We start from the raw sequence: 25945 nt of genomic DNA on the forward strand, positions 1-25945 counted from the left end.
CACATTGCAGCTTATTCTGACTGAGAGTGTTTGATTGACATGTAAAGCAACCAGTTCACTGTTTATGTGACATTTAGGTACTGGTAAATCTGAATCCTTCCTGTCTGCTCCTGGATTTATTGTTCACTCTCATTTACTGTTAATTTTAGGTGTCTGTTCAAGATAGTGATGTTGTCCTAATTGTCTTGGTCTGTGTTTATTTTTATGCTCTGTAGCTGACGGCTCCTCCTGTAAACACGCGTGTTCTTGCCTTCCTGTCTGCGGTGGCGGGAGACGCTCTGACGCGTCATCTCGGGGTGATTTTACCAGCGCTTCTCTCATCGCTTAAAGACAAGCTGGGCACAGAGGAAGCCCTGCAGGTAAACACGACAGCTGTCAGTCATTTCTACTCGATCATAATTCACACAAGCCTTGAATCTTTACTCTGTTACTGAATATGTGAAACTAGAGTTTAAGGTCCAGACATAACACTCATATAGTCTTAAAGGTCTATACAAGAGAAACATCTTTGAGAAAGCAAAGATGTACAGATTGTATATTTAATGAAATTATGCAAAATACAGTTTTTATTTTTTATGGTTGGTAAATTGGCAGATGATGTAAAAAAAATCATCTGTATAGCCTTTATACTGATCCTGTATAAATGTAGAACTAAATGTTTTTCCTCATCTACAGGAGCTGAGTAACTGTCAGACGGTGATCCTCTCTGTAGAAGATGAAGTCGGACAGAGGATCATCATTGAAGATCTTTTGGAGGCCACTCGAGGAACAGACGCTGGACTGAGACAGGCGTCCGTCACCATCCTCAACGGATACTTCTCCAGAACACGTGTGGACTACAGCACTCACACGCGCACGCTGCTGTCTGGACTCATGCGACTCATGAACGACCCCAATCCAGAGGTGCTGAGCCAGAGCTGGGACACCATCAACTCCATCACAAAGGTACGAGATGGTCAATCTGATCCACTCTATGAAAATGGGTTAATCAGCAGTGTTGAAGTTTTTGTTAATGAGTAATATTAATTACTAATAACTTTTTATAGATTACTAGACACCAAGCTGTAACATGTGTATGTGTGTAGAAACTGGACGCTGGCAGTCAGCTGGCCCTGATCGATGACCTACACAGAGACATCCGCTCTGCTGCTGCTGAGGTCAAAGGTCAACATTTACCCGGCTTCTGTTTGCCCAAGAAGGTGAGCATTACTTAAGAGCATCATAAACTGAAGGGAAAAGGTCAACACCTACTGACTCAGCACAAAGTCATTATGTTTTGAATGGCCTTACCTAAAAAGTAGTGTGCAGTATTTATACTGTGCAGAGTATGCACATTTTCTGCATTAAAAAAACAGTATGTAGTATACTCTGTAGTATGCAGTAGGCTAGTATGTCATTCTGAATGTTATGATTCTCAATATGATTATGAAATGTTGTCTTCCTCTCTCTTCTCAAACTAGTTTTTTTTTTTTGTCTTGTCTCAGGGTGTGACTTGTATTCTCCCCGTGTTGAGAGAAGGCATTTTAACAGGAAGTCCAGAGCAGAAGGAGGAGGCGGCACATGCGTTGGGCGGAGTCATTAAACTGACATCAGCCGAGGCACTCCGCCCCTCTGTGGTCAACATCACTGGACCTCTAATCCGTATACTAGGAGACCGCTTTGCCTGGACTGTGAAAACGGCTCTGCTTGAGACGCTCACTTTATTATTGGCCAAGGTCAGGGGTCACCACAACTCAATTGCTTTTAATTGTTGGTCTGTGTACATGGGCGTCAGACAGATGTCTTTTGCTGTTGCATTGTAACTCGCTTTTGTTCAGCATCTTATGACATGAGCATTGTGTTTTAAGGATGGCTTATCAAATAAAAATATTTAAGCAGTAAGGGTGGGCGATATGACCAAAATCTTATATCACAATACAAGTAATTTTATATCAAGATAACGATATATATCATGATATAGTAAAAGTTTTCTGGAAAATAAAAACAATTTGTATATATTAAATAACCCTATTATAATGCCTATTTTTGGAACTTCAGTCAGTGAATTAAATACTTAATTAAAAACTACTTCCTCTTTATTTGGAACAAGACAAACAATGTCAAAGTAATTAAATAAATAAATGTATTACATTTTAAAATTGTTTTCAAAAATCAAAATGCAAAATATAACAGTATGCCTCATTTCAGTTTAAAATCTTGTCAACCAATATTATTATTACTATAAAATTTGCTCAAGAAATGTAAGATCTTCTCAGAGCAACACGACAAAGAAAATTAGTATCACTACTTGCAAAATAAATCAATAAATAAACAAATACATGACCAAATTAATGCGGAGTTCATCTTTTGGTTTTCATTCTTTTGCATGCTTCATTTTGAGGTGGTAATACAGCTTCTATTACGAGTAGGCTAATTATTTACAGTTTGCAGATTACATTTTTCTGCTAATGTGTCGGCTTGTGAATCTACACCACAGATGTCGCACCTGTTTTAATAACAAGCTCTTCTTCATTTTCTTGACCTGTTTGGGAGTCGTCCCATTCTGTGGAGATTTCTTTCTCCATTTGGGGTTTTCCTGGGTCAAAAGTGATTATGTAGTGCGAGTGACCCCGCTCTGAGCTCTCCTTTCTCTGGCACAAAAACATCGGACAGCCTGCTGGACTCGCGTGCACTTCAGAGCTCCAGAGACAGCACGCACCACATTCTTGCGAAACGTTCGCATGTCAAGTGAGAAGAATATTTCGCGCTTTTAAAGCGCCAAACGCGCGATGAAGGTCGTTAAATTTGCTTGGGTGGCCGCAGAAATTTTTTCAAAACCCTGTCCATGTTTCTTCAATTCTCTCAGTCTCACGAGAAGCCCTACACACTCATAGATAAGCCCACGCTGCGCACATGGATATTTACATATCGCGATAGACACAATATAGCAACATCTCTGTCGATTGGCACTTTATATCGTCACTTTACATGCTCAGCTCCAAAATATTTAATTGGTTAGAAAATGAGTTAAAATTATTTTATAAATTACATTTTTTTATCCTGTTGTCATGAACAACTAAAAAAAAAAGTAATGGAAAATCAGTGGTGTGGGAACCCTGGTTTTAAATATTAGCCACGCCCCCTCTTTCCAAAACCCTGCACTCCAGAGATACCAAATGAGCTGTAAAAACAACAGCAGCAAAATAGCGCCCTCAGCTGACAACTTTTATGAGCAACATGGCATAAAAATGGCTTTAAGCTTCTATAATTCGCTGCAACTACAATACTATGAGAATGTGCAAAATGATTGACGGGCAGAAAGCGTCGTTGACCACGGACACATTTTTATTTATTGTTTACAGAGTCTACAGCTGTCACAGAGTCAGGTGATATATCTCACAAGACTTATTTCATTAATATCTTTCAGGGAGTAGGATTTTTTTTTTTTTTTTGCATACCTTTCCATGAAGATAGATAGCTTACAGCACCTTTAAATATTTTGAAATCATATTTTAGTATTATTTCTTAAAATAAAATAAGCAGTGAAGCAATTTTATTTATATATTATATATATATTTGAAAAACTTTTGTGCACCAACATGCAGTGAACCATTTTGTTGTCATGTGACAAGAAAATCATAAAATGTAGAGGACCCCTTAAGAAGTGTTTAAAAATATATATTATTTTGACATTTTTATGAAACTAAATACGCTGTTCTGGTCAAATGGAGTAACCGTAAGAACACTTTTTGGTATTCTGTATATTTATTTGTATCAAATATTTTTCTTACCTTGGAAAAATATGTATTTTAGGAAGTATTTTAATACCTCTTTCTTGATGGTTACACCACTTGACATTTAAAAAAAGCATGCTATAAGAAAATGCTATAAATGATTTGTTTTTTGTTTTGCTTTTTCTTCAAACCTTGTTTGTCAATGACCTAAATTATCATGTCGGCACAGCCATTAACCAGGAAAATGAAAAAAGGCACTCCATGTCAAAAAGGTTGCCGACCCCTGCGCTGAGTCTTCGTTACTGAACCTTCATAATAATCACTGTTTCTAATCTAATGCAGGTGGGCATTGCTCTGAAACCCTTCCTGCCACAGCTGCAGACCACCTTCCTGAAGGCCCTGCAGGACTCGAGTCGGGCGGTCAGGCTGCGGGCAGCAGAATCTCTGGGTCAGCTGGTCTCCATACATGCTAAAGTAGATCCACTCTTTACGGAACAGCTGGCAGCCATACGCAACGCAGAAGACTCTGGAGTCAGGTACGAGTCGGGTCATCACATGATGTGTGTTTTGAACTCAATCAAAATACGTTTTTATGGAGTCATCTCAGCCTGAGTAGCAAAACATATGTGCTATGTACAATGCACAACTCATAAATTTTTTGCTACGGTCATGAATGATATCTCAAATATTGTGGTGTAGGGATTTGGGCCACTAAATAATTACCCAGAACACCCACCCATATCACAGTATAGCATCATTGAGGAAACTTTTGCATGATCTAGTCTGTGCTTGTTATTCACACTGATTCTGTGGTGCAGGGAGACCATGTTACAGGCCCTGCGGTTCGTCATCCAGGGTGCGGGGGCAAAGGTCGACCCTGCTATCAGGAGGAACATCACCACCACACTGCTGAGCATGTTGGGACATGATGAGGTACTGCACACTAGTACATTAGGTTTAGTGTATTGGATATTGTTTTTAGTGATCTAAAGCTGAAACATTGATCTGTTTAACCGGCCTGACTAGCCCAACAGCAATATTGGCTCAACCAATGGCATGAGTCTGGGGCAGGTCTATCTATTTCTTTGACCAATAGCAGAGAAAGTATTCAGGGACAGCTGTTTTTTTTGGTGACATTAGTGATGCAAAAATGACACTTCAGCTTTAATCAGTCATCCATGTATGAAACAGTATTTTAATTAAGGTATTTAATATGTAAGTATGTTTAATTTAATCTGATTATAGTAGCTGATTTATTATATTTAGCTTCCTCCTGAAGACTGAGAATGTGAATGTGCTTATCGTCTTTAGAACAGTGATCTGCAACAGGATGTGGTCATTGCAAGTGTGTCAGTGTGGCCTCACCTTGCCTTTTGTGTGTGTGTGTGTGTGTAGGATGCCACGCGAATGGCCTCTGCAGGGTGTGTTGGCGAGCTGTGTGCGTTCTTGTCTGAAGAAGAGCTCAAGAGTGTCTTACAGCAGCATGTTCTTGGTAAGAACACACACATTTAGTGCAGAAGGTCACAGATGTAGTTTGGGATGTGATCAGACTTTTTTTTAATTTAGATATGTACATGTGCTTGACTTTCTTTCATCTGCTGAACATAAATTATTTTTAGAAGAATATCTCAGCTCACATGCAGTGCAAGTGAATGTGTATCAAAACTTTGAAGCTCCAAAAAGCTCATAAAGGCAGCATAAAAGTAATCCATAAGACTTCAGTGGTTTAATCCATGTCTTCAGAAGCGATATGATAGTTGTGGGTGAGAAACAGATCAATATAAAAGTCATTTTTTACCATCAAGTAAAACTTTCACATTCTTTTTTTGTTTTTGCCGATTCACAATCTTCGTGCATATCGCCACCTACTGGGCAGGGAGGAGAATATAGTAAAAAAGGGCTTAAATATTGATCTGTTTCTTTAAATCTTGGCCTATATGTTGAGATCTTCTAATATTGTCTTGGGCAATGTGGAGCCTTGTAGTCATAAAAGTTGAGAACCACTGTTAAAAGCAATTCTACTTACAGCTTTTAAATCACTTTTTCTAATCATCATCAATAAAATGTACTTGTAATGTTTATGCCATTGTGCCAGTACAAAGCAGACATTTCTGATTAATCACAGATCTCACACTCACGACACATTCCCTCTTAAGTAACCCAACACTGAATATATTTCTCTCTGTAGCGGATGTGTCTGGTGTAGATTGGATGGTGCGTCACGGGCGGAGTTTGGCTCTGGCGATTGCAGTGAAGTGTGCTCCTGATCAGCTGTGTACGGATGAATACAGTTCTGCTGTGCTGGAGGCCGTCTTATCTAGTGCCACCGCAGACAGAGTAAGAATCGGTTCCATTATTTAGACATTAAGAACACTTTATCAGGCCTGTAACAACTCATAATGTAGTAACAGAATAATTTAACAATTGCACAATAAGTTGAATGTTCATTATGTAATAATTTTTGCCTTATGTTATAGGATATTTTATGGGGACTCACTGTAACCACAGTTCATAATGTATAATAATTATATATATATTTTTTTTGTGCAAAATGTAATAGGTTAATAACATTACGAGAAATGTATGCTTATAAGGCTGCTTTATGAAGTCAAATATTTTCATAAAAATGTAAGAATTTTGTGATTGTGATGTGCTCCATCATTTTAAGTCACTTTGACCTAGAAACACATTTTGAGCTTTATGCACAGAATTAAAAAACGAAAGTCTCAGCTTTCTGATAACATAATTATTAGTTTCTAATCACTGTCTAGATTTAATCATTTAAATAGTGACTGTCATAATAACTTGTGTTCGAGGAAAATGACTCTAAAGTTTCCCAAAAACAGGGCATTGACATTTGACAGAATTAAGAGATTTTTTTCAAACATAGGCTACATTAAATAATTTATAGACATCAATCACAGTTAAGTAAAATAAAATGTGTGTGTGTATGTATATATATTATATATATATATATATATATATATCCTCCTGAGACCCCCGCGTGACTGCTCTGTGCATTCTCCATTTCCCTTTTTGATTTGTAACTAGTTGCACCTAATAAACAAGCAAATAAACATTTGAGCAAATCATTCTCCTAAAAATTGATGTCCACATACTGTATGAGGAGAGCGAGACTACATTGTGAAATTTTAAATAACACTAAGCTATAGAAAGTCCGATTTTTTTCATCAAATTGTTTGTGTGTCCAGGAGTGTTGGATATTCATGTTTTTGAGACGTGATTACAGCTGATTTTCTGTAAAACTGAATAATTAATTCTGATTCAAAGTAATGTCCAGCATCATCCAATCACTGTCAACCATGTTAAAATAAAATGATACATTATAAATTCTGAATCTATGTACTGATTATCATTGTCACATGTCTGTCAAACATCATCTGCAGCCTGAAACTGAACTTTTGATCAGATTTTAGGAGTGAATGCACTTAACTGCATAGAGAGCTATAGGATGCACCCTTGCTCCCTATTTAGTGAGTGACTTAACCTCCAGTGTGCTGTTTGTCTGCACTGGTCTCAGTACAGTTCGAAATGCACTTTATTTTTTCACTAGAGCTTTTTTATTTCTTTTTTTTTAATCCCCTTTTATCCCAATTTGGAATGCCCAATTCCCACTACTTAGTAGGTCCTCGTGGTGGCACGGTTACTCGCCTCAATCCGGGTGGCGGAGGACAAGTCTCACTTGCCTCCACTTCTGAGACCGTCAATCCGCGCATCTTATCACATGACTCGTTGTGCATGACACCGCGGAGACTCGCAGCATGTGGAGGCTCATGCTACTCTCCACGATCCACACACAACTTACCACATGCCTCATTGAGAGCGAGAACCACTAATCGTGACCACGAGGAGGTTACCCCATGCAGCTCTACCCTCCCTAGCAACCGGGCCAATTTGGTTGCTTAGGAGACCTGGCTGGAGTCACTCAGCACACCCTGGATTCTAACTCGTGACTCCAGGGGTGGTAGTCAGCGTCTTTACTCGCCGAGATACCCAGGCCCCTCTCTAGAGCTTTTTGATGGCGTATTGAAGACTGTGAATGAATGTGTCATGTCAGAATGCAGCCATATCTTCGATGCTCTCTGTTCTTGAGTTGTCCTTCATTGATGTTGTGTTTGATGTTTGCTGTAGATCCCCATCGCCTGCAGTGGTATCAGAGCTATGGGTTACCTGATGAAACACCAGCTCCGCTCTGGAGGAGGAGAGGCTGCGTCACCCCGCATCGTCACACAGTTCGTTAAGGTGAGTCTGACTCGAAAGTATTTGTAAACAAGCTATGAACTCTGCCAAAACACGACTAAAGAATTGAATACTAGTGCACAGCTCACTGCATGCTGCATGCTTCATTTGGCAAACGTGAATACTGTTTACAGTATATATACAATCTACTTCTGCTTTTCAAATATAGTAGCGTGTCATTCCAAACAAGATGAGTCAACAACTATATATCAGATATTCAGGATACTCTAATGCATGTGTGTGACCGCTCTGCTGTGGCTCCTCCCACAGTGTTTGCAGAATCAGTCGAGTGATATTCGGCTGGTGACGGAGCGCGTGCTGTGGTGGGTGTGTAAAGAGGTGGAGACTCCCACTCTGGAACCCAGTCTGGTCAAACCGGTGATCAAAGCGCTGTTGGACAACACCAAAGACAAGAACACAACCGTCCGAGCACAGAGCGAACACACACTTGTCAGCTTACTGCGACTGCGACAGGGAGAGGAGGGCATGCAGGTAAGAGAGATTTTTGTTTTGGCACAAATTTGCATATTTGCCTTCTGCTGTCAGACAATTACATGGATAGTTCTGCCAAAAATAAAACATCTTGTCATTATTTACATGCCCTCATGTTGCTATAAACTCATGACTTTCTTAACGGAAGACAAAAGGTGAATTTTTTAAAAAATCGTCACCGTTTTTATTATGTAATGTAAGTGAAAAATGACTCTGGACAGTAAAAGTAATCAGTATGACTCCAAGTCTGATGAAGCCATACAATCACTTTGTGCAATAAAAAAAAAAAAGTACGGTCACACATTAGGTCATGAGACTTAATGCAAACCAATGAAGTTGTTATCAATGTAGCAGTGCAATTTATTAATGGGATTTTATTTGAGAGAGAATGAAGACTTAAATGTAATTCTGTTCATTGCACAAAGTGATTGTAACTATTCCCTTAAAGCTGCATGTACATGCACTATTAACCTCTTCAACTCTGCAGACCCGCCGGCAGGTCCAAAAGGGGGCGCTATGTTGCGAAAAAAGTTTCTGTTTAAAATGTTCAAGCCTCCGAATACACGACTGGCATATGTGGTATTGTTTGAAAGCTTAGAATCTGAACTTTCTTCTGCATTTATGTTACATAAAATAACAAAATACGGTCTGAAAAAATTTGCATCACAAAACAGTGCCACCTAGAGGTCATGTGATAGAAATATTAATATAAAAGTCTTTCAAATAGCACTTAAATAGAAAAATCATATATTAAATGAAAGCTCTCATTCTCAGGAATGCTACTTGTTGCCCTAATACCACAGTTTAAAAGATTTTCAAAAGAATCACAGAGTGAAATATTATATCTGTAAAACACATCAAATACAAACGTCTCTCTTTATGCTCCGATAACTGCTGCTGTAAGCCTCAAATTGTTAAAAACTTTATATCTGCTTTTACCTTAGGCAGTTTTCTAAAAAATTAGCCATTTGTTTTTACTTGTCTGTGAACTTGCTTGTGAGAATAATCCAATGTTACATCTTAGATGTCCAGAACAAAATATGCCATCCAGCAGGAAAAGAATGAAAAAATCATTGGAAATAAATGTTTTCGATTATTGATGATAAAGTGTTATATGTCATTGCAAAGGGGAAGATCTTAGCTTTCTAGATTGAGCTTGTAGTCCACTCAGATGCCGAGATATTTGATGAAACAATGGAGGTGGTGCATGAACTGAAAGTTAGACTGAATATCTATGGACGAGCACATCTGTGAGGATTAAAATGCGTTATAGCGCCACCTACATTTCAGATTGGCATTTTGTGACGGAAGGTGATAGAGGACAAAAATCCTAGTACTTGCTGCCAACTAGTGGAATAAAATAAGACTATTTGGAGGGAGACGGGGTGAACAGAAACTGAATTACATGCTTACAAAGTTAGAACAACTGCAAAGAAAATCTATTCATCATCAGACTGCAAGCAGATTGTAGTCTTTTTTTTTTATTTGGGCAGGTTTCTGAAAAAATTAGACCAATTTTTGGTAATCAGTCCACAGTATGTGTAAATGGTGAGTTTTTAAATTTGAGTGTGAATAATTGCAGGCGGCTGCCCAAAAATGCCCCAGAGTTGAAGAGGTTAATTTTTGTATGTATCAATTCGTTTCAGAGCATCAGTGCGATCCTGGACTCGGCCAGTAACGAGCTGCTGTCAGAATGTTACCGCAGATCATTGAAGAAGATCTCCGGCCTTCCCGACTCAAGTGAAGAGATCGATGACACCATCCTCACATGATTGACAGCCTGAGCCCCGCCTCTGCATCTGGACATTTCAGTCACTAAAGTTCTTAGAGAACGCTTGATCTACTCAATAATATATTAGAGACCTGCATCAGTCAGTCATACCCACACATGCACACACACTCCCCTCGTGCTAGCTTTGACTGTCTGTGTCATTTACGCCACAATGAATGAAAGCCTGGGGAAGGTATTTATTGTGCAGAGCCCCCGAAATCATCATTAAAAAAATGTATTTTCTATATTTTGCTGGGAAATTGTTAAAATGTGTCTTTTGGTTTTCTTCTGATATATTGAGTATTAATTTGTGCCAATTCTTTACAAACACTGATGTTCTAATGCCCTTTTTTATTTTGTTTGGATGGTGTGTGGTTTCTGATGTAATTCAGAGTGTGTGTGAGAGAGACGTGTGAGCCATCAACAACCCAAAGGATGTAATGCTGATTTTTTCAGTTAGCGATGTGGCCTCCAATGATGGTTGTATGAATAAATAGAAAATGAAAACCTTGGTTTAATAAACGGTTTGACTTAATTGACTTTTCGTTTGTCTTTAAATCATTTGCAGGATTACATTGATCATTGCAAATATCGTAAAAAATTACTTGCAATAATAGTTCTACTTAAAGTGGTAGTTCACCCAAAAATGAAAATTCTCTTATCACTCACCCTCACGCCATCCCAGACGTGTTTGACTTGCTTTCTTCTGCTGAACACAAAGATTTTTAGAAGAATATCTCAGCTCTGTAGGTCCATACAATGCATGTGAATGGTGACCAGAACTTTGAAGCTCAAAAAAGCACATAAAAGCAGCATGAACGTAATCCATACGACAGTGGTTAAATCCTTAAGAAGCTGATATGATAGGCGTGTGAGAGAAACAGATCAACATTTAAGTCCTTTTTTACCTATCATATCGCTTCTGAAGACATGGATTGAACCACTGGAGTCTTTTGGATTACTTTGATGCTGCCTTTATGTGCTTTTTTTAGCTTCAAAGTTTTGGACACTGTTGACTTTGTATGTATTGTATGGACCTACAGAGCTGAGATACCTGTATTCTTTTAAAAATCTTTATTTGTGTTCAGCAGAAGAAAGTCATACACATCTGGGATGGCATGAGAGTGCGTAAATGAGAGATTTTTTTATTTTTATTTAATGGTTTTCAAAAAATAGATACATTTAAGACATAAAATATCCACAATACATGTCTAGTTTTAAAATAAAAGTTACTAAAGCATTGTTTATGTAGTAGAAAGCTCATTTTCTGAGGGGTCTGGAAAATCCAAAAGCAGTAACCTGAAATGTAATTTTTCATGATGGGTTTTCAAGTTAACTGTAGGGGCTTTAAACTAGTATTTCAAGAGTTTGAAACATATATTAATGATTGTTTTAACTGAAACTGCTTCAACACGTATTATTTAGAAATAATGACAAAATATGATAATTAGGTTAGTAAAATAACTTATTAATACCTAAAGACCGTATACGGTTGTTTGTCCCCCAAGAATTTTACTATTTAATGAGACTTTTTCCTTAATTGCAATCTCAGAACGGTTGACATTTTTAAATGAAATCTCAAAAAAATAATTTGTTGAAAAATGTAGAACATACATAGTAGAAGAGTTAAGTCGCTATATGTGTGCAATGCAAATGTTTTTGTTTCATAAATTGTTTTACATTTATTATAAAGTACATATATAATAAACTATACGCAAAAAATTAACACGTCGCTTCATAGCCTACATATGTATGTATGGGTCAATCTTTTGATCCTGTGATATTTTGTATCACAGGCTTGTTGACGTCTGTTACATTGTATCGCGTCGGGGCGCTCTGATTGGTTAGGAGGAGCAGCAGCAGCGCTCTGATTGGTCAGCGGCAGCTGCGCTGGGTGCAGCACACGCAGGAGGAAGCGCCGTTTCCGGCTCTGAGCGACTGCTGACACCGCCGAACCCTGACTGAAAACCGGCTGTGATTGAGATCTAGCCGGGTGAAATCATCCGCTTCTATCCGGCGGGACGTCAGACGGGTTTCCGGCCAAGCGTTCGGTTGGAAAGAGGCGTGAAGTTGCAGCGAAGCCGCGGGCTTTGAGCCACCGACCAGCGGCATGGCGCGGGACTACGATCACCTCTTCAAACTGCTGATCATCGGTGACAGCGGTAAGCGAAACCGCGGATGCGGGACGGGAAACGGGCCCGGGCGAGGCTGCACGATTCGGTGTATGGGGGTTTGAGTGTCTCATTTAAAGCGGAATGATCAAAGATGCTTTTTAGATGAACGCAGGGCTGAGTTGACAGAAAGATAACCGTGTTTCATCATTGTGTTGCGGCTTTACGGGCTGATTGTGTTGGGCTGTTAGGTTGGGCTGTTCAGATCAGACAGGCCGGAGATCCAGTATCTCATCGTCTGTATTTCAGTCCTGGAGCATGCATATAAAGTTCAATTAGTTTACTAACTGAACAAAAATGCTCAGATTAAATGCAAAGACTTTAATACTGTTTATAGAGGAATTGCAGATATACATATACAATGGTCCCACTAAGGATTTGGACACTTTGAGTCACATTAAAATGTGTGAATGTCATGGCATTAGATGCAAAATATTACAGCAATTGTCATTTATTTAAAAGAAAGTCAGTATAAGCACATGTGTCAGGCAAAATATTTCACAAAAATGATCAAATCAATAGAAGTATTGTGGTTGTCAAATGTTGTTAGATGTTCTCCAACTGTGGTTCCTCTGTTAGGACACCTGTGTGAAGGTGAGGGGAACTGACCTCATACATTCATCAAAAATCACCAAGACATTAGTTGATTAGAAGCCATCGAGCATTAATGGCTCAGAAAAGTGAAGTTAGTTATGAGAAAAGCTCCAGAAGATTTTGATATCGAATGCAATGACATTTAAAATAATAAGACTATTATACTTTGTTTAATCTGATCAGCTGTTGGTGATGTCAGCACATGTGTGTGTGTGTGTGTGTGTGTGTGTGTGTCCTGTTTTTCTGTCTAGTTGTTAACCATACATCACAGCATGAGTCTTTGCACCTTCTGCTGTGAAGCAGATGACTTTGAACTCCAACAAGCTGAATCGAGGATGTTGAATTGCTGGTGTTTATTACAAATTATATTATCAGCGTATTATTACCGGGAATAATCCGGGTTCAATACACGTTAAGCTCAGTCAACAGCATTTGTGGCATAATGTTGATAATTGTCCTTTTTCTTTAAAAATGAAAAAAAAAAAATCTGGGTTACATTGAGGCATTTACAATGGAAGTGAAGGGGGCCAATTTTTTAGCGTTAAACTACTTCAGTTTTAAAAGTATAGCAACAAGACGTAAACAATAAGTGTGCTAATGTGATTTTTGTGCGAAACACTAAAATGACCGTAAAAACGATAATTTAAACAAATTTACAGCTCAAATAATACAAAAGTTTTAACTTGCTTTTATGAAATTATAAGCATCACATTTCTGCTTTTTAACCCTCCAAAAATGTGGCCCTTTCACTTCTAGGGCTGAGTATTGATACAGATTTTCAGATTCACAAACTTTCGATTCCGATCTCAATTTGATTCGATATTGATTCATGTGGTTACATTTAATATTACATATATAATTCTCTCTCAGCTAATGCTGTTAATTATAAAGGAACCTTTAGACAACACTTCTAGGTAAAATTAGAAATTATATTTTATCATTAGCATTTCATCAAATTGGTCACATTTTAGCATTTGTAAAATATACAAATTCAGTCTATTCCATTAATGTCTTTAAATTGCATATTATGTTGCATATATATATTTTTGTTTACTTGCATAATTTGTACTATTTACTAGTATTTACATAGAAATGTACAGTTGAAGTCATAAGTTTACATACATCTTAGCCAAATACATTTAAACTCAGTTTTTCACAATTCCCGACTTTTAGCCATAGAAAACATTCCCTGTCTTAGGTCAGTTAGGATCACTACTTTATTTTAAGAATGTGAAATGTCAGAATAATAGTAGAGAGAATGATTTATTTCAGCTTTTATTTCTTTCATCACATTCCCAGTGGGTCAGAAGTTTACATACACTTTGTTAGTATTTGGTAGCATTGCCTTTAAATTGTTTAACTTAGGTCAAACGTTTTGGGTGTCCTTCCACAAGCTTCTCACAATAAGTTGCTGGAATTTTGTCCCATTCCTCCAGACAGAACTGGTGTAACTGAGTCAGGTTTGTAGGCCTCCTTGCTCGCACACGCTTTTTCAGTTCTGCCCACAAATTTTCTATCGGATTGAGGTCAGGGCTTTGAGATGGCCACTCCAATACCTTGACTTTGTTGTCCTTAAGCCATTTTGCCACAACTTTGGAGGTATTCTTGGGGTCATTGTCCATTTGGAAGACCCATTTGCGACTGAGCTTTAACTTCCTGGCTGATGTCTTGAGATGTTGCTTCAATATATCCACATAATTTTCCTTCCTCATGATGCCATCTATTTTGTGAAGTGGACCAGTCCCTCCTGCAGCAAAGCACCCCCACAACATGATGCTGCCACCCCCATGCTTCACGGTTGGGATGGTGTTCTTCGGCTTGCAAGCCTCATCCTTTTTCCTCCAAACATAATGATGGTCATTATGGCCAAACACTTCGATTTTTGTTTCATTAGACCAGAGGACAAAAAGTAAGATCTTTGTCCCCATGTGCACTTGCAAACCGTAGTCTGGCTTTTTGTATGGTGGTTCTTCCTAGCTGAGCAGCCTTTAATGTTATGTCAATATAGGACTTGTTTTACTGTGGATATAGATACTTGTCTACCCGTTTCCTCCAGCATCTTCACAAGGTCCTTTGCTGTTGTTCTGGGATTGATTTGCACTTTTTGCACCAAATTACGTTCATCTCTAGAAGACAGAATGCATCACCTTCCTGAGCTGTATGATGGCTGCATGGTCCCATGGTGTTTATACTTGCGTACTATTGTTTGTACAGATGAACATGGTACCTTTAGGCTTTTGGAAATTACTCCCAAGAATGAACCAGACTTGTGGAGGTCCACAATTTTTTTCTGAGGTCTTGGCTGATTTCTTTTGATTTTCCCATGATGTCAAGCAAAGAGGCACTGAGTTTGAAAGTAGGCCTTAAAATACATCCACAGGTACACCTCCAACTCAGTACACCTCTTTTCAGAAGCTAATTGTCGAAAGCCTTGACATCATTTTCTGGAATTTTCCAAGCTGCTTAAAGGCACAGTTAACTTAGTGTATGTAAACTTCTGACTTCAACTGTAGAACACATGCTTAATCGGTACTGTCTCTTTAAGACTAGCAGCATCAGCAAGTTAGGGCGTATAACGAGAGATGTGCTTAATTTCTTAAGCGCATCCATGTGTGAATAGAATTAAATGTTTCTTTTTTTGTTGTTTTTAATCAACAACTGACTGTAAAAAAGAGAGTATTAAAAGAGACATTATTCAATGATATTTAGATCCGTGGATCTCATCTTTGGACACACAGAACGAGTTAAACCAAACTTTTTCTCATTATGCAGTGAAAGGACGTCTGTGCTAATAACTTCTCCACTATACTACTCAATCACTGGTGAGTGAAATCTGAACATTTACAAGCCAGTGGGTAATTATAGACATTTTTAGTTGAATAGCCTGAGATTTGGTTGTAAATGCAAGTGATTTTCTTGTATTATAGAGGGTTACCCAAGAGTGAAAGATCGATCTTGGGTTTTAAGAATCGTTATCGAGATCGTTCGGGCGTAGATCGCCATGTATCGGAAATTCTGTATTTTTACCCAGCCCTGTTCACTTCCATTGTAAGTGCCTCAAAATGTCGAAATGTCTTGAATGAATGCAGTGTCATTTTTAGACATTTTATAGAACAAAAGACTAAATTCTTACATGTACTTCTTATACTAGCATGCTGTTAATTGGCCAAGCTATGGTTATCGGCACATGCTGATAATCTCAAAATGGGACAAAAGTTGGCCAGTGTGTCTTATATACTGGTCTGTTACCATTTAAAATGTTTCTCAAATACATGTATGGCTTTTTAGGTTTAATCTTTAACCAGTGAATCTAAAAGGTCTGCTAGAAACCATGTTTACAGTATGCTGGAGTCAGTGTTTATCTCATTAGGTAATGTCTGTTGCAGCGTATGTATCATAATTCTTCATTCTTTGATTTGGTCTGTTTTTATCATTGCAGGTGTTGGGAAGAGCAGTCTACTCCTGCGCTTTGCAGATAACACTTTTTCAGGTAAGGTCTGTGAACATGTCGTTCAGTATGAAGTGTCTGGGCTTGCTAATGGGGTTGCTGGCGAAAGCCTTGACATTTTCTGGAACTAATCATTATAGGTGTATTCTGTCTGATGGAGCATGTGATCTGTATGTAGGCCATGCAGTGTGATGATCTTAAAATATTCTCCAGAAGATTGTTCGTAGAACTAATTAAGGGAATTAAAGGGTAGAATAAAACCCTATAGACTCACAGTTTCCTTAATTTATTGTGATTGTGCACGTACTGTAATGTAGAATAAAATAGAAGAACATGTAGTGATGAATCGAAAATAATATAGTATAGAAGTAGTGCGGCATTGCTGGACAGTTGGACTAGATTAGGGGTCGGCAACCTTTTTGACATGGAGTTGGCCGATCAACTATTTAGCTTTTTTCGGTGAATCACACCTGCAAAATCCTAAAACTATATTTCCATGTTTAATTTTATATATTTGAATAGACTTTGAATAGATTTTTGAACACCACAGTGTGGGTTTATGTTTTCTCTTTTAATCGTTTAATGTAGTTTTGAGTGTGATTATGGTTTAAGGACGGTGTTCCTGTATGCTGGGTTGGAAATCTCAAGGATTAATTGTGGTGTTTTCCTTATTACATCACGTGTTGTTCTGAAAACAAAAAGAAATAAATGAAACACTGAATGTAGGCTGTCATCCGCGCAGCCTGACCTGGGCGTGTTTACTCGTGCGATTAACCGAAAGTGAAGCGCTGCCGGCTCGTTATGTGTGAATGGCTTGCACGCGCTGCACGTGTCTGTTGGGTATACTGCAGTCTTGTCACATTCAGCTCATGAAAACACGCTGCATGATCATGAGGAAGAATTACATCAAGATGTAGATTGGAATGCAGGTGTGGAATTTATCAAATAAAATCTTCTACTCCTCTCTCGCCGTTGCTGGCGTGCCAGTGATTACTCCTCCGCGTGTCAATGGTTGCCGACCCCTGCACTACAGGTAGACTGATAGGTTTTTACCAATTAACCCGTTGTTGCATTTTTTGAAATATCATTATCTGCAAAAATCGATGCTGATAGTTGCAGATATTTTTATTATTATTAGTAGTAATTTTTTTTTTTTTATTCCTCATCAATAAACCTAGAAGTACTTGCTTATAGAACATTGTAACAGAGCCAAGTCTCTGTCATTTCAAAATAAGAGTCCCCGCTGTATTTTGAGCTTGTTTATCTTCCTGAAACCCTGTGTGACTTCTGCATATATTTTCCATTTCGTTTTTTGATTTGTTACTATTTGCACCTAATAAACCAGCAAAAAACAAAACAAAAAAAAACATTCTAGAGCAAATAGTGTTTCTAAAAATTGATGTCCTCATATGTGGACAGCAGGACAAAGTTGTGAAATTAAGAAATACCAGTCTACAGAAATTCAGATATTTTTCATCAAATAGTTTGTGTCCAGGAGTATTGATTATTCATGTTTTTGAGACGTTACAGACATTACAGCTGATTTTCTAGAAAGATGAATACATAATTCAGATTAAAAGTAATGACCAGCATCATCAAATCACTGCTAATCATGTTAAAATAAAATTTTTGAATTATAAGATTCTGAATCTATGTACTGATTATCATTGTCACATGTCTGTCAAACATGTTGAGTGATCCAAACATCATCTGCAGCCTGAAACTGAACTTTTGACCAGATTTTAGGAGTGAATGCACTTAACTGCATAGAGAGCTATAGGATGCTCCCTTGCTCCCTATTTAGTGAATGACTTAACCTCCAGTGTGCTGTCTGTCTGTACTGGTCTCAGAACAGTTTGAAATGCACCTTATTTTCATCGTAACTACATATAAAACCTCTGAAAGCAACATTTTTCAGCTTTTGGATGAACCCATTTATTCTCAGTTTGAAAATGCACAGAAAATATATATTAATGCATTAACTAATGTTAATGAATAGCACTGTATTGTACAGTGTAAACAAACAAATATACACTGCCTGGCCAAAAAAAGAAGTCGCCATTTGGATTTAAATACGCAGATACTTAAGAGCCTATGATTGGATCATTATTGCAGTGATTAATATGTTTCAGCTGGCAACAATTCTTTTAACCCTCACTGATGCCGTATACTGAAGACGTATCCGTGGTCGTGGAAAAGATGCTACTGTGTTTCAGAAGGGGCCAATTATTGGCCTGCATCAAGCAAATGAAACAACTAAGGAGATTGCTGAAATCACTGGAATGGGGTGAAGAACTGTCCAATGCATTATTAAAACCTGGAAGGATAGTGGTGAACCGTCAGCTTTGCGGAAGGAATGTGGTTGGAAAAAAATATTGAATGATCGTGATCGGAGATCGGAGCATCGACAGCATGCTGTTGTGTCACGTGACTCGGTGCGTCAGAAGTTAACCCTTTAGTTTAGGGATTTGGGGATTTTATTCATTTTGGTCTCTTGTAGCCTCAATGTCTGCACTCTTCATTGTAAGGAAAAGCAAAATGTTTATCACTCTGTAAATCAAATAAAAAAAAATACTTGGCCGAGTAATCGGTTTTTGGCCTTTTCCACCAACTTGGTTATCGGTATCTGCAAAATCCACTATCGGTCGACCTCTATTTTGGAGGTTGACTTTATACCCTTATCATCTTGATAGAAGTTGTGTGGTGTTGCAGGACAATGAATGTTTTGTTTTGTGTCATAGGTAGTTACATTACTACTATAGGAGTGGATTTTAAGATCCGGACAGTGGAAATTAATGGAGAGAAGGTGAAACTGCAGATCTGGGACACGGCAGGACAGGAGCGATTCAGAACAATCACGTCTACGTAAGTTCAATAAATCAACATGTACACAGGGAATGTCTGTGTGAGCATGTTTTGACTGTGTATCTTTTTGAGATTTAAGACATCTTGTTTTTATCCTTTATGGAGCTCAACAGTTACTTCCATTGTAGAGCTGTGTGAACATTCTGGCAAACATCTCTTTTGCTTTGTCTCTTTATTTGTCCCTAATGTGATTTTACACTAAACACAATGTACCACAAAAACTTTTAAAGGTCATCTCTGCACAAACCTCTGGACATTTTAGTACAACCCCTGGCAAAAATTATGGAATCACCACACTTCAAGGATGTTCACCCAGCTTTTTTACTTTTTACAATTTTTGTTTAATAGCTGAACATTCTGGCTTTGTGAAACATCCCTCAAAAAAAATAAATTAATTAATGGCATATTCCTTTCCAGATCAAGTAGAGGAAAGAATTGTGGAATCATCAACAAAAACAGATCTGAATTATTCTGGTTATTATTGGAAATTTGGTTGCAAAATAAACTGCTTTTGGGATTTCATTCATTTTGGGCCCTTGTAGCCACAATGTCTGTGCTCTTCATAGTAGAGGTAGACCAATATATCGGTTTTTACTGATTAATCTGTGCCGATAGTTGATATTTGGAGCTATCGGTTATCTGCAAAAATCAATGCCGATATTTTTTGTATTTTGTACTCTAGAGGCGAAATAAAAACCAATCACTGACACCTCATGGGGATTTGTTGTATCCAAATCTTTCATTGACAATATTCATCCATACTTTTATCCTCACTTCAAAGCATATTTTGTTATTTTCATTACATAAATCATGTTCTAAATTAAAGCGAGGGCATGCAAAGAAAAATTTGACTATGTAGAAACATGCCCCGCAGCACATACATAGTGTGTGGGTATAAAAGCTTAATTTGGTAAATAGTTAAATCTAGATCATTGTAATGGAGCCACATTGCTGTCATTTCAAAATAAGAGTCCCAAAATAAGTGATTTCTGGACTTGTTTATAGATAAAAGTCCCACGTTATGCACCAAATCTTTATTTTTTTTCTTCTGGTTATTGGGATTTTGGTTGCACAATAAACTGCATTTGGAATTTTGTTCATTTTGTCTGTTCTTGACATAGTTAGGAAAGATTACGAATTTGTTTTGAACATTCTCTTAATTTATTTGAAAAACTATCGGCCGATTAATCGGCTATCGGCCTATTCAACTTAGCCATCGGTATCGGCAAAATTCACTATCGGTCGACCTCTGCTTCATAGTAAAGAAAGACTAAGAAGTTTATTATTCTATATATTGATTAAAAAATGTTTTTTGACCAATGAATCTGTTATCTGCCTTTTCCACCAACTTAGTTATCGGTATCGGCAAAATCCACAATCAGTCGACCTCTGTTTTGGACTTGTCCTCTGTTAATGTGGAGACATGGTTATTTGTGGAGTGGCCTGAGGCCAGATGGTCATTTTGTAGCTAACGAGGGAGTGTATGCTGCTTCATCAGTGTCTAGTTAGTGCAAGTCAATGTGTGTGTGTGTGTGTGTGTGTGTGTGTACACACACGCCCATAAATTGTGTAGTTGTGTCTCTGTCATTAAAGCAGAACAGTGACTGGCTCGGCCAATGACAAAGAGTCTTGAAACAGGCCTTTCAAAGAGTTCTTTGTGAGTTTGGAGACTGCCTGTGGTTTAAATCTGAGGACTATCGCTTTGTTCACTTTGGCCGAGAGATTGAAAGGCATGGCATTGACTCTTGGTTACGCCCCCTGGTGGCTATTGAGAAAAACGTTTGAGTTTGAATTTTTTTTATTTTTTTATTTCTCAGATATTACAGAGGAACCCACGGGGTAATAGTAGTGTATGATGTCACCAGTGCTGAATCCTTTGTCAACGTCAAACGATGGCTGCACGAAATCAACCAGAACTGCGACGACGTATGTCGAATATTAGGTGAGTTAAAAGGGCCAAATACTCATTACTTTAGCATTTTATTTGTCCACTTATAATGTCAGGATTTCTTATTCCAAAAACAGTTATGGTTTTTCCAATACCATTTTCCACCATCTATCTGAAGCATAAAATTAAACTACCTTCAAGACCTGACCTCTTTTATAACTGGCCAAACTCTTTGTGTGGTTTACTTGTTCATCAGGGAAGGTCCAGTTTGCTGAATACTGAGCAGGCATTAAGTAAACAGGGGTGGAGCATATGTTAATGAGCTCATAGTTGTGGCATCATAAGACATCAAACTCTTATTTTACAATAGCAAGAAAATTCTGTTTTCCATTATATGACAACTTTAATAAATTATTTAACTAAAATTTTTCTCCCTTAAGTGGGCAATAAAAATGACGATCCGAACTCAAAGGTGGTAGAGACGAACGACGCGCAGAAGTTTGCTGAGCAGATGGGCATCAGTCTGTTCGAGACGAGCGCAAAAGAAAATGTCAACGTGGAAGAGGTGAGTGTTTCATTGGTCGGTTTTAGAACCAATCAGATTGTGGTGTGAAAAGGCTGCAGGAAGAGTGAAAGAAATGATGGAAGGGTTTGATACATTATTATTTAAAATGCAAGTGAGCAGCGCTTGTAACAATGTTTTCATTTGAAAACACTTTGATTTCTATGCATTTCTGCCTTTTCCACCATAAACAAAGATTTAAAGAAAACGCTCTTCATTGCCATGTACTTTTCTGTATTGTTTATCACTTAATGAACACATTTTCTATGTAATTTCCATTATGTACCCATATACAAGTTTGCATACCCTTGGAGAATTGGTAATATATGTACCATTTTTAAAGAAAACATGAGTGAGCAGGCAAAACACATTTCTTTTATTTCTTATGGGATACATATTCAACTGTAGGTTATAACAGAATGGCACGTTCATAAAACAAAACATGGCAACAAAGAAAAAAATTAAATGACCCCTGTTCAAAAGTCTGCATACCCTTAGTTCTTAATACTGTGTATTGCCCCCTTTAGCATCAATGACAGCGTGCAGTCTTTTGTAATAGTTGTCTATGAGGCCCCAAATTCTTGCAGGTGGGATAGCTGCCCATTTATCTTGGCAGAATGCCTCCAGGTCATGCAAAGTCTTTGGTCGTCTTGCATGAACCTCACGTTTGAGATCACCCCAGAGTGGCTCGATGATATTAAGGTCAGGAGACTGTGATGGCCACTCCAGAACCTTCACTTGGAGGGTCAACTTGGCCTTGTGCTTAGGGTCATTGTCGTGCTGGAAAGTCCAAGAGTGTCCCACGTGCAGCTTTCGTGCAAAAGAATGCAAATTGTCTGCCAGTATTTTCTGATAACATGCTGCATTCATCTTGCCATCAATTTTCACAAGATTCCCCATGCCATTAGATCTCACCCCCCCACCCCCCCAAAACATCAGTGAGCCACCACCATGCTTCACAGTGGGGATGGTATTCTTTTCACTATAGGCCTTGTTGACCCCTCTCCAAACATAGTGCTTATAGTTGTGACCATAAAATCTCTATTTTGGTCTCGTCACCCCAAATTACAGTGTGCCAGAAGCTGTGAGGTGTGTCAAGGTGTTGTCGGGCATATTGTAACCGGGCTTTTTTTGTGGCATTGGCACAGTAAAGGCTTCTTTCTGGCAACTTGACCACGCAGCTCATTTTTGTTCAAATATTGTCGTATTGTGCTCCTTGAAACAACCACACCGTCTTTTTCCAGAGCAGCCTGTATTTCTCCTGAGGTTACCTGTGGGTTTTTCTTTGTATCCCGAACAATTCTTCTGGCAGTTGTGGCTGAAATCTTTCTTGGTCTACCTGACCTTGGCTTGGTATCAAGAGATCCCTGAATTTTCCACTTCTTAATAAGTGATTGAACAGTACTGACTGGCATTTTCAAGACTTTGGATATATTTTTATATCCTTTTCCATCTTTATAAAGTTCCATTACCTTGTTACACAGGTCTTTTGACAGTTCTTTTCTGCTCCTCATGGCTCAGTATCTAGCCTGCTCAGTGCATCCACGTGAGAGCTAACAAACTCATTGACTATTTATACACAGACACTAATTGCAATTTAAAAAGCCACAGGTGTGGGAAATTAACCTTTAATTGCCATTTAAACCTGTGTGTGTCACCTTGCGTGTCTGTAACAAGGCCAAACATTCAAGGGTATGTAAACTTTTGATCAGGGCCATTTGGGTGATTTCTGTTATCATTATGATTTAGTTCAACTCATTATGAGTCAAACAACTATGTGATCATAAATGGCTTCATATGATCACTATCCTTAAACACATTTTTTCATTTTTTGCATGATTAGGCATATTTTCAAAATCAATGCCAAAATTTCACAATTTCTGCCAGGGTATGCAAACTTGAGCACAACTGTAACAATAAATATAAATAAACTGCAATATTTTCCTATACATCTTTTTTGGTTAAATATTTTGAACTTTTAAAATGACATGCAAAGTCTTCCGTGAACATGTTGCAACATGATACAAACAAAAGTTTGAATTGATTAATTGAAATTTAGTTTTGGACAGAAACAAATTGAACTTACCATCTCAAAGCGTTTTTGCTCTGGGATCTAGTTCCTGTAAGTTCATAAAAATAGTCTAAAGACATGCTTTTTAGAAAACCTAGCTAAATAAAAAGTGCATTAATATAATTGGGTAACACTTTCAGTAAGATTACATTTGTTAACATTAGTAAACACTTAAGTTCAGAAAAAAATGCTCTAATGGGGAAAAAATAATTATCAAAATAACTACAGTCTTGACCAACACAAAATAGGTATCTTTTAAAAGCTTACAAGCTCTACTTTAAAATGCATGTAGGCATTATGACCAAAACTGAACAAGTGCGTTGAAATTTTCAGACAAATAAGTCTTCTGTTTTGATCATTTATTAACATTTTTGCACTATACATATTATTGTAATCAGTAAAAACATCCAACTCATCAAATAGCCATGTGTCATATGTTCTTGGAAAGCTCTCAAAGAATAGAATACAACTATCCTGATTGTTTTACTCACAGACAGAAATGTAGCTAAGTATATGTCTTTAACAGTTATGTTGGTGTTGCATATATGCCATGTTTTCGCTTATAACTTCATAATAAACAGGACATAAAATATTACATACCATTACTTAGAGGAGGTGATTATCTTTAAAACGAGCCCACACACAAAGTAATCGGATGCATAGATTATTAGATAATCCACACGATGCACAATCTACACATAGCATCTGGCATCAAACACATTAGCTTTCCTGGATCAGATGATGTCATTGGAAATGCTGTAGCATCATGGAATGCTAAACCAATCTGGTTCATATTGCGCCAACCAGTGGTGATAGTCCTCCATATTTGGGCAGAGAGTTATGTGATCAATCACTGTAATTACATATGACCACCAGGAGATGGTGCCAAGTACATCACACAGACTCGATGACTCAAATGGCACAGAATGAAACTCATTCTGTGAAGTCTCATTACTAAAATCATGTCTGCATGCTATGCAAACCTTTAGTCAGTGTTGTGTTTTCATGTGTAATTAGTTCTTATGTACAATTATGATGTTTTATTTGTTTGGAGAGGATTTTGTGTACATGGAGATGTTTTTGTACACTATATTTGTAATGCTATAACTTTTGATTGCTTTGTCGTATCAACATAACATTTTACTCAGTTACAGGTGACAGTTTTTCACAGCCACCTTGTTTATACCCAGAGATATATAATGTCAAATCAGAAAAATAAGAAAAAAAGTTGTCTCATTTATCATAATCTATATCATTAATTTTTTTTTAAAGTTTTCTTTAAAATTATACAAATCACTTTTTTCTTTTTATAATCCTTTAATTTTGGTTAAGCTACTGAAACATGTACTAAAACATTTTTACAATTAAAAGTTGTATTTGTTAACATTAGTTAATGCATTATAAACTAACATGAACCAACACTGAGCAATTGTATTTTTATAAATGTTTTAATATTATATTGTTCAGTTGTTAGTTCATGATACCTAATGCATTAACTAAAGTTAGTGAATGGAACCTCATTGTAAAGTGTAACCAATAATTGCATATTATGTTGTGTAAAGCAAAGTCAATGCAAATATATTGTGGCTATTTGATAGTGTATTGCCCAGCGTTGTAGTGTGCTCCTCTTTATTGTTGTGGTATGCAGTAATGTTTGTGTGTGTCTCTATAGATGTTTAACTGCATCACAGAGCTGGTGCTCCGGGCAAAGAAAGAGTCTGTGGCCAAACAACAGCAACAACAACAAAACGATGTGATTAAACTCAACAAGAATAGCAAAAGAAAGAAAAAATGCTGCTAGTGGATCTACAACGGCTCGTGTGCACGACAGTCTTCACATGCAAACGGACTCTTGAGCGTCAGAAAGACCACAGAATGATTTCACATAAACACAGTGTGGACACAAAGGAGTACAAGTCCTTTTTGGATCCATACAAATCACAAAGACTTTAAAAAAAATAAACTGTACAGATTTTATTAGAGTTGAGGAGTTTTATGTGGAATTCGTGATATTTAATAAAAAGATCGTCCTTCTTTGTCGAAGGACCTGCAAGCTGACGTGTTCGCCAAACCGTGCAGATTCCTGTATGCTTATTCTACAGCGATATAT

At 37.7% G+C, this 25945-nt stretch overlaps 2 protein-coding genes across 2 annotated transcripts in view; both read left to right on the top strand.

Annotated features, from left to right (window-relative positions):
• LOC127414801 (eIF-2-alpha kinase activator GCN1-like) overlaps window positions 1-10775 on the top strand; it is a 55347-nt gene extending 44572 nt beyond the window's left edge. Inside the window, exons 48-58 of the mRNA XM_051653123.1 lie at window positions 216-359; window positions 676-945; window positions 1086-1199; window positions 1485-1715; window positions 4056-4249; window positions 4532-4646; window positions 5109-5205; window positions 5902-6050; window positions 7866-7976; window positions 8244-8465; window positions 10112-10775. Of these exons, the coding sequence (XP_051509083.1) occupies window positions 216-359; window positions 676-945; window positions 1086-1199; window positions 1485-1715; window positions 4056-4249; window positions 4532-4646; window positions 5109-5205; window positions 5902-6050; window positions 7866-7976; window positions 8244-8465; window positions 10112-10237 (1773 nt within the window). The 3' untranslated portion in view covers window positions 10238-10775. The remainder of the gene's footprint in view (window positions 1-215; window positions 360-675; window positions 946-1085; window positions 1200-1484; window positions 1716-4055; window positions 4250-4531; window positions 4647-5108; window positions 5206-5901; window positions 6051-7865; window positions 7977-8243; window positions 8466-10111) is intronic.
• Window positions 10776-12122: 1347 nt separating this feature from the next.
• Window positions 12123-25893, top strand: rab35b (RAB35, member RAS oncogene family b). The gene is made up of 6 exons (XM_051652598.1): window positions 12123-12398; window positions 16441-16491; window positions 19191-19314; window positions 21132-21256; window positions 21643-21767; window positions 25508-25893. The coding sequence occupies exons 1-6, from the start codon at window positions 12347-12349 to the stop codon at window positions 25634-25636; spliced, it is 606 nt and encodes a 201-aa protein (XP_051508558.1). The 5' UTR covers window positions 12123-12346; the 3' UTR covers window positions 25637-25893.
• Window positions 25894-25945: the final 52 nt, after the last annotated feature.

The sequence above is a fragment of the Myxocyprinus asiaticus genome, chromosome 24, assembly GCF_019703515.2.
Source record: "Myxocyprinus asiaticus isolate MX2 ecotype Aquarium Trade chromosome 24, UBuf_Myxa_2, whole genome shotgun sequence".
Taxonomy (NCBI): Eukaryota; Metazoa; Chordata; class Actinopteri; order Cypriniformes; family Catostomidae; genus Myxocyprinus; species Myxocyprinus asiaticus.